The sequence below is a fragment of the Crassostrea angulata genome, chromosome 10 (assembly GCF_025612915.1).
Source record: "Crassostrea angulata isolate pt1a10 chromosome 10, ASM2561291v2, whole genome shotgun sequence".
Classification (NCBI taxonomy): Eukaryota; Metazoa; Mollusca; class Bivalvia; order Ostreida; family Ostreidae; genus Magallana; species Magallana angulata.
Genome location: NC_069120.1, coordinates 28,146,595 through 28,162,618, shown reverse-complemented (window position 1 = coordinate 28,162,618; position 16,024 = coordinate 28,146,595). Strand labels below are relative to the sequence as shown.

The window sequence follows — 16,024 nt, the reverse complement described above, 5'->3', positions numbered from 1 at the left end:
TAAAATGATATTTTTTTTATTAGTTACTAGTTCTGCAATTCTTTTTTCCCCATTTTTTTTAAATTTGAAAAGGTGTGGTTTTAAAACATTACTTTGACCAATTTTTTGTACTTATTGAAGAAAACTATACTTTTTTTAAATTCTTTTTCATGTACATATTTCATAATATTTATGTTCTTATTCATGATATAAATGATAAAGAAATTCACAGTAAAACATTTTTCTCTTTTGTTGCTAAATACACAATTATAAAAAGGTTGAAAAAGAATTTAAATGTAATATACATATAGCTGGCAACTGAAAACTACGAAAGCACAACATCATTAATGAAAACGTAAAAATATTTAATCCATAAATACAAGATAATTAGTGAAAAAAACACCTCCTTATAACAAGTATCACTTTAAAGGGGCATGGTAACGATTTTGGTCTTTTATTTTAATATTTTTATTGTATACAATGCTTTAGAAATGCTCTGACATTCAAATTTTGGTTGATCAACCAAAATTTGAATGTCAGTCTTGGAGATATAAGCTCACAATCTTCTGTAAAGTAAACAAGGCTCGTGCCCTGTTTTTATGTACAAAGTTCCTTTTCAAGCTGATTTATCTCTCTTCTAATTCGTATTAAGCGTAAATAAACAGTTTCCAGCGTTTATCACATTCAATTTAGGTCTAAAACTGAAATTTCACTTCAGCATTCAAAACGTAAACAAAACCATTACTTAAGCTTTGTTTACATAACAAGGAATTGTGAGCTCTGTATCTCGTTTATAACACGACGATTGACACTCAAATTTTGGTTGATTATTAGAAATGCCTTTGTAAGTTATTGCTCCTTTTTTCTTAAATTCATAATCATTTTACCAAAAAGAAGTAACAAAGCGATAACGTTCTCAAATTTTAATATTTCCTGCTTAAACATCAACTCCAACGTAAAGCAACTTTGCTTTTACCGCTTCCGGTATAATTGATACTGACTCTTTGGAAATAACCAGCATATCTTTTTTAAAATCTTCATGGGAATGTTTTGTTTGCCTCAAACAGACATTTAGCAAATGAAAATAGGCATGTTGCCACTTTTTCTTTTCTCCCATGTAATCGTTCGCGATTTTATATTTTCGCGATTTGATGCAAAACCGTTGAAGCGCAGTATTAATTACTCGCGTAAATTAGGAATCTACAGTAATACACCAACAAAAACATATGCCTTGAAAAGGGGGCGGTCCTTCTCGAAACTTCTCAAAGAGCTGGACCCGACAACAATGATCAAAATATAATAAATATGGGCCTTGTGTAACTAATCACATAATGATATGTATAAATAAAAGTAATACACTTTATTTCATTTAACTCAATGTGTACAGTTTTTTGGAGCCCCCCCCCCCCCCCCCCCCCCGCAAATTATGTTTATAGACATTCGCATTACAACAGTAGAGTAACTTTATTTCGCATAGCAACACCATTTCGATCCGTAAATAAACACGTCAATTTTGAAATATTTGTTGTATTTAGATGGTTAAGGGCTAAAAATAAGAGTAAGACACAATGAAAGAGAATACTAAGCATTATTTTAAAATATTAAGTATTTTGAAATTAAAAAGTACACACGGGCATATTTGCAGCTGGCAGCTGATTTACAGAATGCATGTATAAATAAAATACGTCAATAGAGAAAAGAGCCTTTATCGGAACCAACGGCACAAATTGTTACCACTGGCAATCAAGTGATGGTACCACTGGAAATACCCTGAAAGCATCTTATGTGTTTATGACTGACATATTATACCGTCAACTCCTTCAGTACTATATATTTACATCTACCAAGTATTATTACCTATATTTCTTACGAAAACTTACAGTTAATTCATAGCCGCCCTGTTTATCGATTGGTCGAAACGTACGACCTACGAAATATCACAGACTGCACGAAATAATCATGATGTCAGACTCAAAGTCTTGCAGGAGACTATTTGGCTGTTTCTTTTTGCTAACGTACTTAGGTACGTTAACAGTAATTTAGTGTAGTTTTACTTACTTTTCATAATCAATTTATTAATTGGTGAAAAAAAGATGTTAATATAAACAATAAAATGCTTTCTTTGATGATTCATGCGGGTTATGAAGGTAGCGATCATTGCAGAATTTATTTTTTTTTTTACATATTCCGCTAACGCAGGTTATGTACTTTTTCTGCAATGTCGCTACCTTCATATCCCGAATGAATCACCAAAGTTTAAATAAATGCCCCCCCCCCCCCCCCCCCAAAAAAAAACCCCAAACAAATAAAAAGATTAAATACACCTACGAAAAATCCATGGTGGTGGCGTACATTTTATAAACCTCTTCGAGTATTTCTTTAAAACTTTATTCACGAAAACGCCAGCAACATAGTTCATGTTTTCATTCCGGTTAAAACAAATGAAACATGACCACGTCAAGAGGCGAAACAGAAAGTAGGTTTAGACAATGATCTGAAAAGGAGGAGCTAGGACGATGACACCAGAGGGAGGCCAGTTTGAGCTTGAAGCACTTATAGAGGAAGGATCATATGGCACAGTCTTTGAATACTTTGACAAAAGCGATGGAAAGAGGAAGGTATATCACCAATCACAGTCTTTTGTTAACTGACTATTTAAGAGTTATGAATTGTTGTCAATGGTCCCAGAAATCATTTATATTATAATTATTAGTATCTTTCACACTTGTATACAATGTAGAACCTGAATACTTGCATCCGGTACTAAGAGTTCTTTGTCAATATATATAAAACGATAATGACAAGACACTGTCTTTTTAGTTTCGGTTTAAGTTGCATTCATTTGATAGATTTCCTAGTTACTGTACCTCGATGTGTTGTTTGTACACGTGCTCTCCTCGTCATATTTACATGTACAATACCATTTGTTGGATATGGAGCATACGGCTCAATGATCAATAAACCAAAGGTCGCTGGTTTGAACCCAGCTGTGGTCACTAATGTAGCTATGCGTTGTATATTTAGACAAGACTCTTTATTTACATTGTCGAAGTTCATCCAGTTGCAACAAGGCATCGGCTTACGCTCGGTTGGGAGGTTTTACCGGCGATGAGCTTGTGTTCTATCGGATTTTTCCAGGGGGTGTCCCATCCAGGGGAGTCAAAGCCTCTCATACACATAAATTTAGGTTTCATATAAATTTCTATGATCCAATCTGTCGAAAAAGGTCAAAGGATAATTTTGTCATTGAAAATAGGTTGAGATTTACATTTTGTTAAACAAAATATTTGTTTTACGGATGCTAACTACAACTTGAAATGGTCTCAGCAATTAACATAAAATTATTAATCTTGATTTAATATGATAGCTTTAATGGTGGATAAGACGAATACAAGTCAAACAGGCGGGAAAGATGCAATTTTGGATGAGAAACTTTATTTTCGAAAGATTAATTCATTTAATGTGAACAAAATCCACAGACAGATTCGAACTCATGATCTGCGGTTCACAAGCCCGCTACTTTAACTACTGAGCTATGCCTGTATTTACAACAAAACTGACTGATACAAACAATTCAATAAAACATTTAAATCGCCATCTTGTGACGTAGTGTCCAAAAAAGTACAGGTCTTGGTGTAGTGAGGTACCTTAAAAGGTCATACATTCACAAGACTAGTAACAACATGCTTTTACATCGTAATAGCTTTTTTAAAAATTGAAATGAAATGCATGATCATAAATGTAGTATAAATACAAAAGAAAACTCGATAAAACCCGAAATACTAGTACATGATCCACTTGTCCCTGGTAATATTGTTTTCTTAGACCATTGCTTTGACTAAATCCAAGTAATATAATAAGCCCAAAGCAACATTTTTCATTTGGTTGTCCTTAGTATACGGTCGAATCAAATCTGTATGAATGCAAGATTATTTTTAAACAAGCTTCATATTTACGAAAAGTGTTTGTATTAACAAAAAATTACCGTCTTGACATCTTTATTAAAGGTTGCCATGAAAAAGATAAACCTTAGCAAATTGTCAAAGAATGATCGTAGTTCAGCGGAAACAGAGGCCAGATTGTTGACAACTCTACAACACCAGTATATTCTGCATGCTGTGTCGACATTTCAGGAAAAAGAGACACTGTGCATAGAAACAGAATTCTGTGATCATGGGGATTTAGAACAGTTACTAAAGTCGAGAAAAGGAAAATCTCTAGAAGAACAACGAATTGTGGAATGGTTCAGACAGATATGTAGCGCATTAGAGGTAAATGCAATATCTCCCTTTTAGTACCGTGGTAACTACTAATGCAACATTCATGCAACAGGCGTTTGCATGACTTCTGCGATTAGCTGCTATTGTGCACACCATTTCTACCAGCTGCGCATGTACCAGAGTTATCAGTACTTGTTTCTGTTCAGGGATCGGCTTGTGAATTTTTTTTAAGGAAATGTGATACCAGTAAATCGTGGACACAAGATTTGATTTAAATCATTAAATTTAGTAATTTATCAAAAAATAAACATCCTAATAAATGTAAGGGCATTTTCATGGATGATCCGCGCCGCATGATTTTGATAGACTAAGTGATCAGCGCGTTTGGTGTGGTGTTTAAGCTAAGCACGGGTAAGTTTTTGATTCATGTCAGAGAAAAATCAAGAGTAAGAATTGAATCTCAGTCGACAGTAGTTTCTTTTGGTTATAGTGTTCAAAGGCATGACGTTTTTTCGTCACGGTATGCACAAAAATACAAAAGTTAATTTGCGCGATCGTCGATATCGCTAGACATGATATACTATATTGTGTCATGTTGTAAATTTTGAATTTACCAGGTGGCAGAAAATACAAAATATAGTACTTGTATTGTTGTAATTATATAAATTTTGTATTTACTGCCGCCCGTAAAATTCAAAATTTACAACATGTCACTACATAGTACACAGGACGAGTAAACGAATGTCAATCATTTTTTAAACTCCCAATCTAGGGCCTCAATTCAGGGGAACACTGACCAAGTATAAATCTGAAGACAGTGTTTATTTTCTCAATGAAGTGTTAGTAAAAAGAACGGTACAAGTAAAATGTTCTTATTTTACTTTTTTTTAATAATTTTAGTTTATTAACATATAATGTAGCTTAATTACATCAATGTGAATTCCGAATGTAATAAATCAATTCATCATTTTTCCATCAAAGATATGTTTGCAAAAATATCAAAGCCATAATTAATAATAGGGCTTTTATTTAAATTCAAATGCATGTAACAATGTTTGATTTTTTAAATAATGTTCTTAACATGTCTTTTAACATTTTACATCTTTGAAAAGTTGTTTATCAAATCAAGATCATCTATTAATTGATATAGCCCTCTTTTTTTCAAATCTGACATCTTTGTAAACTTATGCATCCAATTATTTTTTACAGTCCCCCAAAATCGATTCCATATTATAATAATGCATTGATGAAAACAAAATGAGAGATAAAATGTTATATGGTGTACATTGAGAATTTTTAAAAAATCTCAATATTATTCACAAAAGATTGAATAATATTGTAGAAATGAATTCGCTCTGCATTAAGCCTGGTACAAAATCAACTTAATTTTCATCTTGTTATCCTTTTATTTAATGACACTCAGCGATTTTCCTTAAATCCAAAAATTTGACAATTAAAACCATATATTCGATATATCGATCAAATATCACTTCTTTCTTCTACTCTTTCGAGATACCCATTTGGAATTCTGAGCCGATGGTATTAAAATTAAATACATGTATAGCTTACACATTTACACATATTCTCATGAGGTGTAAAGATTGTTACTGAATTTTTACCTATGGCAATGGTATTGATGACAAGATCAATATGTTCTTTGTGATAATCTCATAGTATTTGCATGGGAGAAATGTCCTTCATCGGGATATAAGGACTCGGAATATATTCCTGACCGGAAAAGAAATGACAGCAAAGCTGGGAAACTTTGGTCTGGCCAAGTATGATACGCTTACCTGATTTATTGTTTTCACATCTATCTATCTATCTATCTATCTATCTATCTATCTATCTATCTATCTATCTATCTATCTATCTATCTATCTATCCAAACATCTTTGATTATATAGGGAGTTTAAAGTTAATTCTACGTTTAATGTTACCCGCACGCGTAGGTTAAGGAGAAATTGGCTTTTAAACAAGAAAAAACCCAAACAAGCTCCTATTTTGATTTGATTTTTTTCAAGTTTATTATACTAAAATACTGTAACCTGTAGAAATTCGAAATGTTTAGAGTTATGGACTATAAATCGGATCTGAATGCTGAATAGGATTATCAGGAAAGATCACTTTTAAAGAGATAACCTATTTGTAGTTTGAATACAAACTGTATTTGCATTATTGAAATGAACAAAAATCGTTCGTTTGAAAATTTTGTTTGTTTTAATTTTATCGCCCTGTCTCGTACGTTTTGTATTTTGAAACGTAGAATTAATTTTGGGCGGCCTTATTTCTGAAAATGAAAAAAATTACGCGACTTGACCCACAGTCAGTAAGCACATGCGAGACTGGATATGGATTTCTGATTATGATTTGATTTTAAAAATATTAATTGTAGAGTGTTAGAGAGTTTCAACAATGAAGATTTAAGCGTCCGTGGTAGTCCTTATTACATGAATCCTGATGTCTTTGCTCACGTACATTACAATTCTAAGGTACGTATATTTCACAATTAGGATAAGATTGTCCAGCATCATACAAGTAAACCTAATCAATCCAACACTCTGATTCTTTTTTTTTACCATTTTTTATGCTACCCTACTTTGAGTGAAATATACAAGCTTCAACTTTTTGACCTCTTAAATAACAATTTTTGAAAAGAAAAAAAGTGTATGAAATTATTCTTAAATTTACTGTCTATTTTGATCGGAAGTACGTCACAGTATGGAGGTGTCCAATATCACCTTAAGGAGGCCGGATGATCAACAAATTAACCATCAGATATAACTAAGATATTAAGGTGGTAAGGGACATATGTCGATATTAATGTGGATTAAAGTACATTATAATTGAAATACTTTCAACTCTTTAGATTTTTCAAATTTTACAATATTTAACCAAAAGACACGTTTTAAAGATATTTTGAGAAGTAAAAATTGTAAAAACCCCCAGTGGGATTCGAACTCATGACACTCAGATTTGTAGTTAACCCTCTAACCCACTGCGCAACGCTGTTAGGTGAAAATATTAGAAACGAAGCTTCTTATATAATTACAGTTTCGATAAACAATACGTCACAACATGGAAGTGTTCAATACTTCTTTAAAGTGTGCTTCGTTTAGCTAAAAACAATTAACTAATAAAGAAAAAAATCCACATATTTTACCCGTAATATTTGGGTATTTTCCTATATCTATATATAGAACTCTTCCTTTAAGGGCAATCAAGAAAGTTTTAAAATGGCCGCGGTCATCGAGCCCTCTTTTATTAAGTGTACTTTTATATTGCTTTTTGCATATAAATACTTAAAAAAATGTTTTTTCTTGTTGTTTCATGCTTGTAAAATCTGCCATGATTGCCTTTAAAAAAAACTCCGAAATGAAGCTTTTAACTTTTTATAATTACATATATCTCTAAACCATTCAATCAATTGCACATAAAAATAGCAAACTAATTGTCAATAGGCGTGTTACATAGATGGAGCAGCATTTTTTCCCATTTATCAGAAGGTTACCAACTCTAACAACGACTAAGACAGGCAGGTTTTGATATTCAGATAATTTGTAAACATCTTGTCAAAATTCTAGGTAGACTCTGAAATGCTTTTAGGGATTTTAAAGGGACATTATCACTATTTTTGCCGACATTTTGTTTTCGTTTTTTAATGCTTAAAATATTTCAGTGTTTAAATCTTTTCATTTGCGGCAAAATGTCGAGTTATATGACAGATGCAAAATTCACAATTCTTTGTTAATATGTAAACAAGGCTCATGCCATGTTTTTGTTTACGTTCTGTTAAATTCTGTTTCAAGCAGAATTGGTTTTCCTTGCTAGTTTGTTATGAACTTGAATAAACAGAGTATAATATTTGTCACATTTAATTTTTTTAACTGACAGTTTTATTTGGTATCAAATTTTGCTTGGTTATTCAAAATACTTTAATGAAACATCAATTCTTAACATCTAAAATGAACAAATGATATTTGAAAAATTTTGGCTAAGATGAATGACTATTTGGTTAACATATACAAAACATGTTGAGAATCAATATCACAAATAATAATTACACAATACTGGTAGATTTACTCAGTTTTCAATAGCTTATTGGATTGCCCAATAGGGTGTTCGATTTGGCCAGCAAGGTATCATATTAGCTTTAAATCTAGGTCCTGTGGTTACTCGGGCAAATGTAGATTGCTATTTTACATTCAATATATTCATACTGCACAAATAAAGTCCCTAGAACACTCTCTCTTATTGCTAGTTATTCTATTCATTGACTTTTAAAAAGAATTTTCACCTGGAATGCACTAGATTCGAGAGCATCATTTCTGCTTAGAGTAAATTTGATTTTTTTCAAAAATGTAACTCAAAACACAAGTTTGAAGAAACGAACAAAAGAGAAAAGTATAACATTGAAAAATAAGTAATTTTTTTTCTGCAAAAATTAATTATACTAATTAAGTAGGATAACATAAATAAAATATTCTCCACAGAAAAAGCTCAAAATGTGCAAATGTTTACTATATATAACTCACTTCATTGCTGTTATACCCGAGTAATCACATGGCCTAGACGTAAAACTAATGTGATACCTTGCTGACCAAATAAATACCTTATTGAGCAACCTAGCAAACTTTCGAAAACTCTTCAAGTATTCTGTAATTCGCTGCAAGAACGTTAAGCCATATAAATTTATCCATATAAACATTGTATTAATTTGAAAATATTGTTTTGTGCAGACTGACATTTGGGCTTTGGGAGTTTGCGTATATGAAATGGTCGCTTTAAGTCTTCCAGATGATGTCCCTGAGATACAGCAGCTAGTATTAAATACTATTCATGATGAGGTAAGAATCATGTATTTAAAGCTCATTGATGGCTTGTTATAAAATAAGGATATACCGGTATTGTGACGAATTCTTTTCTTTTAAGAAATGAAGATAATAACTTTTCTACTGATCGACGTATCAAAGAAAAAATTGACCGGAAACTTTTTCATCAATGCGCTTTGCGCATTTATGAAGTTTTCCGGTCAATTTTTTCTTTGATACGTCGATCAGTAGAAAAGTTATTATCTTCATTTCATATCATTTAATAAAACATTTTCAAATCAAAAATGTGAAGTGTCATTGATCAAAAATGTAAATGAAGCGGCAACAACAACAATATATAAAATGGATGCGCCTTCAGCTGATGCAGAGCTATTTAGCTGAATTAAATGCATTAAACACAAATAGTGAGTTAAAATTTGAACCGACTGAATTGAAAACGAAAGGAAATACATGTGATAGCTTGTGATATTATTGACTGTGCAGAAAGATTCGTTATAAAACTGGTTTTCATGTGAGATCGCTGGAATATGCAACTGGACAATACCATCCAAGGAGAGGCGATCGTGGACAAAAATAGTTGATATGTCGATAAAGAATAGTATGTATAAGCGACTTTTGTAAACGTTGTGTTTACTAGATAGCCAGTGATGTACTTAAATGGTTTATCTGCCGCTTGGAATGCGCCAAATGAATTGATGCATTACTCAGAGCTTTGCTTTACGATGCTTTTTCTGATGCCCGATCATGTACATGTGTAAATTTACAAATCATTGTTACCAACTTTGAACAGCAGTGTTACAGTGAAAGTGTATAGACCTACATGTTCGTTATAATTATTCTGGAAAAGGAACAGCCAGCCTCGCAGTAACGTTGATTGATCTCAAGCAGACGAATTCGTGAAAAGACACTTAATTTTCCATTTCATGAATCAAATAAATTGTTTTATTTATTTTTGAAGGTTAAACTTTAAAGTTATTATATTCATTAAGTTGTATTTTGTTTGCTGACAATGAAACAAACACAACTTTGCATTTTGTTGACCGTGTTTATTTAGGAAATTCCCGTTCTATAAATAGTGTTAGATCAGAACAGTTGAGAAAAGTAGATCTGGAAAAATTTTATTGATGCAGGTATCAAAGAAATTTTTCGACCAATCAGAAGCGCCAATATCTCATCAAACGAATAAATATTAAATGATATACTTTTTCCGAAAGACACTAACAATGTAATAATTTCTATATTAGCTCAAGTATCCAATGTTTATTTATGTATCTCCTTGATCACCCATTTTACACCATATTTATTTAACCTTATCGATACCTGGAGTAATTTTAGGACAATAGGTATTTGTATTTTTTCTTTACTTTATACTTTTGATCATAGTTACCTCCATTGCCCGAGGGATACAGTCTAGAGCTGATTGAGATCATAGAGAGGATGATGTGCAGAGAGATGGACAGACGGCCCTCAGCATCAGAGTTGCTGCAGAATGTCCTCTTTATGAACCATAGTGCATCAAAAGTAATACATCGAATTGTTAAATGCCGCTTATACTCAGAATTCTTTTTGTATGCGATTGTAACTATTGTTAACCACGGATTGCTGAATTGTTTAGGTACTTTTCTTACCTGACGAGAAAACAACGCAAAAACAATCTTGTAATGAAGACATTGAGAAAATAATTAGAGACACAACAATGAGAATCAACTTCAATGTCAACAGAGAGTACGACAGTTACCTTCCTCCTATATCAACCGTTTCAAATTCTGAATCAGTTGAGGCCAGCACATCAGGCACGAAATTGTCTGAAGCCAGCAGCTCAGAAATTAGTTCAGAGGATGAAAAATATTTTGAAAGAACAATGACAGCTGACAAAGCTGATTCAGAATCTGTTTTCCAGCAACCACTGTCTTCTACTTTCACGATGATGAGATCATGGTATAGATCTATTAAGAGGAGTCTGATGGTAAAATGTTATGATTACGGATTTTTGGAAATATGGTTTAAACAAATCAGAAAGTTATATTTCATTAAGAGACAAAAGTGTTTAACCAAATTGAATACGGAATAGAATTGGAGGTATAATTTAAAAATACAATGTTTTCTTATTTACGTTCGTTCATATTTTGATATATTAGATACGTGTATATATATATATATATATATATATATATATATATATATATATATATATATATATATATATATATATATATATATATTGCAGTGTCCGGTTTTATATAAAGAAAGTTTGAAAAATGAAAGACAACACAGAGTAAAACGTTAGCGCTTTCATTCAATCTTCAGACGTTTTTAAAATCATATAAATTATATATTTTATAAGTTATCCTCTAGATATAAGAACCACAGAATAAGTATTTGTTATTCATTTTTTTTCATAAACGGTTATGTAGATAGATGGTGGTGGATCACACGAAAGATCCTGTGATACAGGTAAGTATTTTTTCATGTTACATTTGACATCTAAATAATTATAATAAATTACAAGTACAATACGAGTTGTCAGTTATCCTCTAGCTAGTGTGGACAGACGCTACATGGCTTTACGATGATAGGCTTTGTATTAGCAATATAGGCTACATGGGAAAGCAACATTACCAGTAATGCCCATATTGAACTATCGCGTCATAATACAAAAACAGTAGTAATATTTGGATTGTACCATATTACGAAAAAGACATTTTTTTTTTTAGAAAATCGGGCAAAATGTCATCAACTGCATCGATAATGATACGCTCAAGAGCGCAAAATTAAACTGGTCAAAAATGTGTTCTATCACTTGAGCCATCTGTCTTAGATTATGGACATTATGCTTCTCATACTTTTCGAACTTTCCAGCAGAGAGCAGAGAAGGATCAAAAAACCAAATGAGACCTTGGAACAAAAATCTACCAAATGAAAAACATTTATACCAATATTTTTGGAAGGAGCATTCAGTTTTCAGTCAGTGGTATTCATGTACATTCACGGTTGATGAACAAACGTATAGTTCTGCTGAACAGTACATGATGCACCAGAAAGCGGGTAAAAGTTTCTTTTATCAGGAATGACAATCTGCGCTTTGTTTATTTTGTTGTAGTGAACTAAAGTTGTTATCATATCATTTCTTAATATATTAACTCACTACGAACCTAACGCAGAAAGTACTTTTACTTAAATTTGATTAATGGTTACATTAGGGTGAATTAAAGAGGCCCATTAGTGGAGTTATTGTGTTAAAATAAAATTGAAACACTACTAATGTATTATCCAATATACATTTATCTCAGTGTAGTGGCGGTTTTTTTATGAACAATTATCTAATGTAAAATAGGGTCCGTCTAAATATAAAGATACATTTTCTATATGATTTCATAGAGAATTAAAAAACAAAAGCCCGAAAAGAAACAAAATACAACAACATAAAACAAATAAAAACAATTGTGTTTAATGCTGTATTGCAATTTACATCCATCAAGAATAACTAAATTTTACTGTCTGCTTTTCAAAAAGGGGTATCTGGGAACATTTAAGTAGTACTAAAGAACATGACGATTATCTTTAGATTTCAAGGCTCACTATAAATGCTGATATACACTAAAAATTCTTACAAAGTATCCTTTCTCTTATCAACTTTCTTTTGCCTACCGCTTTATATAATTACTCAAGTCATAAATTGAGTAATGAAATTATTTAAAGAATAAGGAATCATTCTTTGAGTATTATGAGGTGATAATTTCGGGTGGGGCGTGGTCAAATCCAATGAAGCCCGAAGGGCTCTATGATAGATTTGACCACGCTCCGATCGAAATTATTACCCCATAATATTTAAACAATGATTCTTAATTACTTATATTATTTCCAATTTGTAAACTTTAAAACAATTATTTTAAAACCACTATTTTTTCATGTAGCACATGCTATGTATTTCTACGCGGCGCAGCCAATACTGTCTATCGGTTATGCCATAGGATACGCCCATTTTGTGTCACCTGTCTTTTATGAAGTTTTTAGCTACTGTAGTATTTGCCTAATAGGGTTCAAAATTGATTTGTAATGTTGTCACAGACAGTTGAAAAATGTAAATATTCTTAAATTTTCCTGTGTATACCCGAACTTACCTCAGGTATATGTTTCTGTTCTTAACCAAACCAATATTCCTTTTGCAAGGTCATATTTTTGTTTAGCTGACCATGTTGGTATTGTCCTTTTAACAGTGTTAATGGATGATAAAGAGAGTGCAGGAATCATCTTGGCACTCAATGAACCAGAAGAAATAAAGAGAATAGGGAGGCATATCAAGAACTTTAACAAAGATGTATGGGGAAAACATTGTCTGGATGTTGTGGAAAACGGAAATATGGCAAAGGTATCTTAATGGAATTTGTCCTTGATAGACTGTTATGTATCATATCGTTATTAAGGATATAAAACAAATCTTATGATAATATATGCTTTACGTTTATGACGCACACCCAAAATAAAAACAAGGAAGGAGTCATGTCTTGTTTTCGACTTGTCAAAATACCAAAAAGTACATTAGATTAAATGTTCATTAGATGAAAGGAAAATAAAAGATCATAAGTTTATTTCTTTCTTACTATTACCACTTGGCATAGAAATAATAGTCAAATATTAGAATCTACATGTAACAAAGTCTATATTTTTTGGCGGAACACTGACATAGACAAATATCACATATTTTTGTAATTAAAACTTACTCTAGATTTATGAGTTTATTTAGTATTCTAAAGCAATTCTGGTTAACTAATCAATAATGTGATCTAGTGATAAGATACTTAGATTTCAGGAGATGTTTTTAAAACAAAATTTTCCTATAAAATTACATTTCCATTTGCTTTTTTTAGCGCTCAAATAATAAACAGATTTGTGTAAAAAAAAGATCACCAACACTGGATTTTCCCTCATACAAGATGCTCAATATATTAGCTCTTCTGTCAATGTATATTTTGATATAAATCCTTATAATACATGTATGTAAAAATCATAAATATTTCAATATTGGAAGCATGAAAATCAATCAAAATGTCTTCAAAATTTAGGAAAATTAGGAAAAATTCGGGATAAGCAATATCAGTTTTGATTTAAATATTTCTTTCAGGAACAAGGAATCGTTTTTTGAGTATTACGAGGTGTTAATTATGGTTGAGGCGTGATCAATCCAATAAAGCTCGAATGGCTTTATGATATATTTGATTACGTCCTGACCGATATTATTACCTCATAATATTCAAAGAATGATTCTTTATTACTTTAATTTATACAGTTTTCAGCAATTGCATGATTAAATAAGAATGATAATTATGAGTTTTTTCGCGTAACAGTGTATTATCAAATGTCTGTTAAAATTTGATTCAAAGCATTGTTACGATGTAAAGTTCGGTCCAGTTCAAAAGAGAGATACATGTATTTGTTAAGGAATACAATAAAAAAATGGATGGCAAAAATAAAAAAAATCTTTGTTTACTCTACGTGTAATTGGCCTCTGAGGCTACATGTATTTGTTTAAATGTTCTTGCTAGTTGTTGTTTAAGATTTCTTTAAGTATCTTTTCTTCTCTTATTTTCTTTAGAACGATCCTCTCTTCGTGATTTCGTTTTCTTGTTTTGATTGACGGTTCGCATGCAGATGTAATGGCATGTTTGATCTAGTACAATTCTTCTTCATTTGCTCTGTTATCATTTTCACTTTAGAGTTCTTTGAGGGCTGAGAAGCATTTTCCAAATTTCAATTGAAATTATGTCATTTCCACGCTGTTTGCTTACAAGTACAGTTAAATTAAAGCATTTCTCGAGATTTGTAGTATTTTTGCTTGTGTTTGCCAGTTTAAGTCTTTTGCAAGAAACAAGTGATGGTCTAAACTGCATCTGCCTCTCTTCAAACTCTTAAATATTGAAGGTTTCTAAAACCCGTCTTGCAGAGCCGACGTGGTTGATCGGATTTCTCCACTCTTGTCTGTTGATATACTATTACTTCAAGAGGGAGGAAATTAAGAGACAATGAATGACTACAAACGGAATTGTCCAATATATGTTTATTACTGAAACAGAAAAGAGTATTTTAATTGAAGTTTAAATCTATGTTATTATTCAGTTTTCGCAGAATAAAAAACTAAGGGATGAGTTATTTAGTACGTATCCAAAAACACTGGTGGAGGCTAGTCCGATAGACAGAATATGGGGCATAGGACTATCAGAGAAAGATAAAAGGGCATGGAATAAAGAGACATGGAGGGGGCAAAATCTCCTGGGACACATTTTGACCAAAGTGAGGGACAAATTGATGGAACCTTTTCTTAAACCTGTGGACACAGAGAAGGGTCTAGTACAAGAAAGTGAATGACATACCTTATTTTAAAGTGATTTCTGGTTGGAAGGATGTGTTGATTGGATATTCGAAAATTCACACTGTGTACATAAAAATTTTGATTTCACTTTTTTAAAAAGATCAACCTGATAATGGTTAAATTGGTCAATTGGGCGAATGAATAATAACCTTATTTCCAAAACCAAGTACATGAATCTGCAGTTTGTATTTTTCTTACTCATTTCTTTACTTTATGTAGATGAATGTATAATGTGGGATTATTTCCTGTAGAAATAATTTGTGCTTATAATAAAGTATTGAGAGTGAAACATCTTTGAATGGTTTCAAAATGTTAATTGCATGTATGTCATGTAAAATAAAACTGAGTGCAATAAACCAAACTTTGGATACTGTTCGTATCCAGGAAACTTAACTGTTTCCACTTGTTACTTTTTTACAAAGAGTTATCTGTTGTACATAGAATAAATGAACAAAGGTGAAACATATTAAATGAAACCCCCTTAGATTTATACCAAGAACAACAATCAAACCTTTCATGTATTACTATGGTCGTAATGCAATAATTATTCTAAACGTTTTCGTTTTTAGATAAGTGTCCACTTTTAAATATCGAACGTATTTTCAAACATACGTTATGTTATTATT

At 31.8% G+C, this 16,024-nt stretch overlaps 2 protein-coding genes across 5 annotated transcripts in view; one reads left to right on the top strand and one right to left on the bottom strand.

The window, feature by feature from the left end:
- Positions 1-2,997, bottom strand: part of LOC128166909 (splicing regulatory glutamine/lysine-rich protein 1-like) — a 75,082-nt gene extending 72,085 nt beyond the window's left edge. Inside the window, exon 1 of one of the 2 annotated variants that reach the window (XM_052832366.1) lies at positions 2,847-2,997. The gene's annotated coding sequence lies outside the window, so the exon portion shown is untranslated. Of the gene's footprint in view, positions 1-2,307; positions 2,402-2,846 lie in introns of those variants that run through there. The other variant, XM_052832367.1, reaches the window with a different exon arrangement.
- LOC128166907 (uncharacterized) lies at positions 2,364-15,791 on the top strand. Of its 3 annotated transcripts, none has more exons than XM_052832362.1 (11): positions 2,364-2,597; positions 3,987-4,250; positions 5,874-5,977; positions 6,595-6,691; positions 8,939-9,046; positions 10,415-10,552; positions 10,647-10,997; positions 11,446-11,485; positions 11,894-12,076; positions 13,249-13,400; positions 15,146-15,791. In XM_052832362.1, exons 1-11 carry the CDS (start codon positions 2,496-2,498, stop codon positions 15,392-15,394), a joined length of 1,788 nt encoding a protein of 595 aa, XP_052688322.1. In that variant the 5' UTR covers positions 2,364-2,495; the 3' UTR covers positions 15,395-15,791. The 3 variants fall into 3 exon arrangements, with proteins under 3 accessions (XP_052688322.1, XP_052688321.1, XP_052688323.1); XM_052832361.1 differs by having other exon boundaries at positions 11,891-12,076; XM_052832363.1 differs by lacking the exons at positions 5,874-5,977; positions 6,595-6,691 and having other exon boundaries at positions 11,891-12,076.
- Positions 15,792-16,024: the final 233 nt, after the last annotated feature.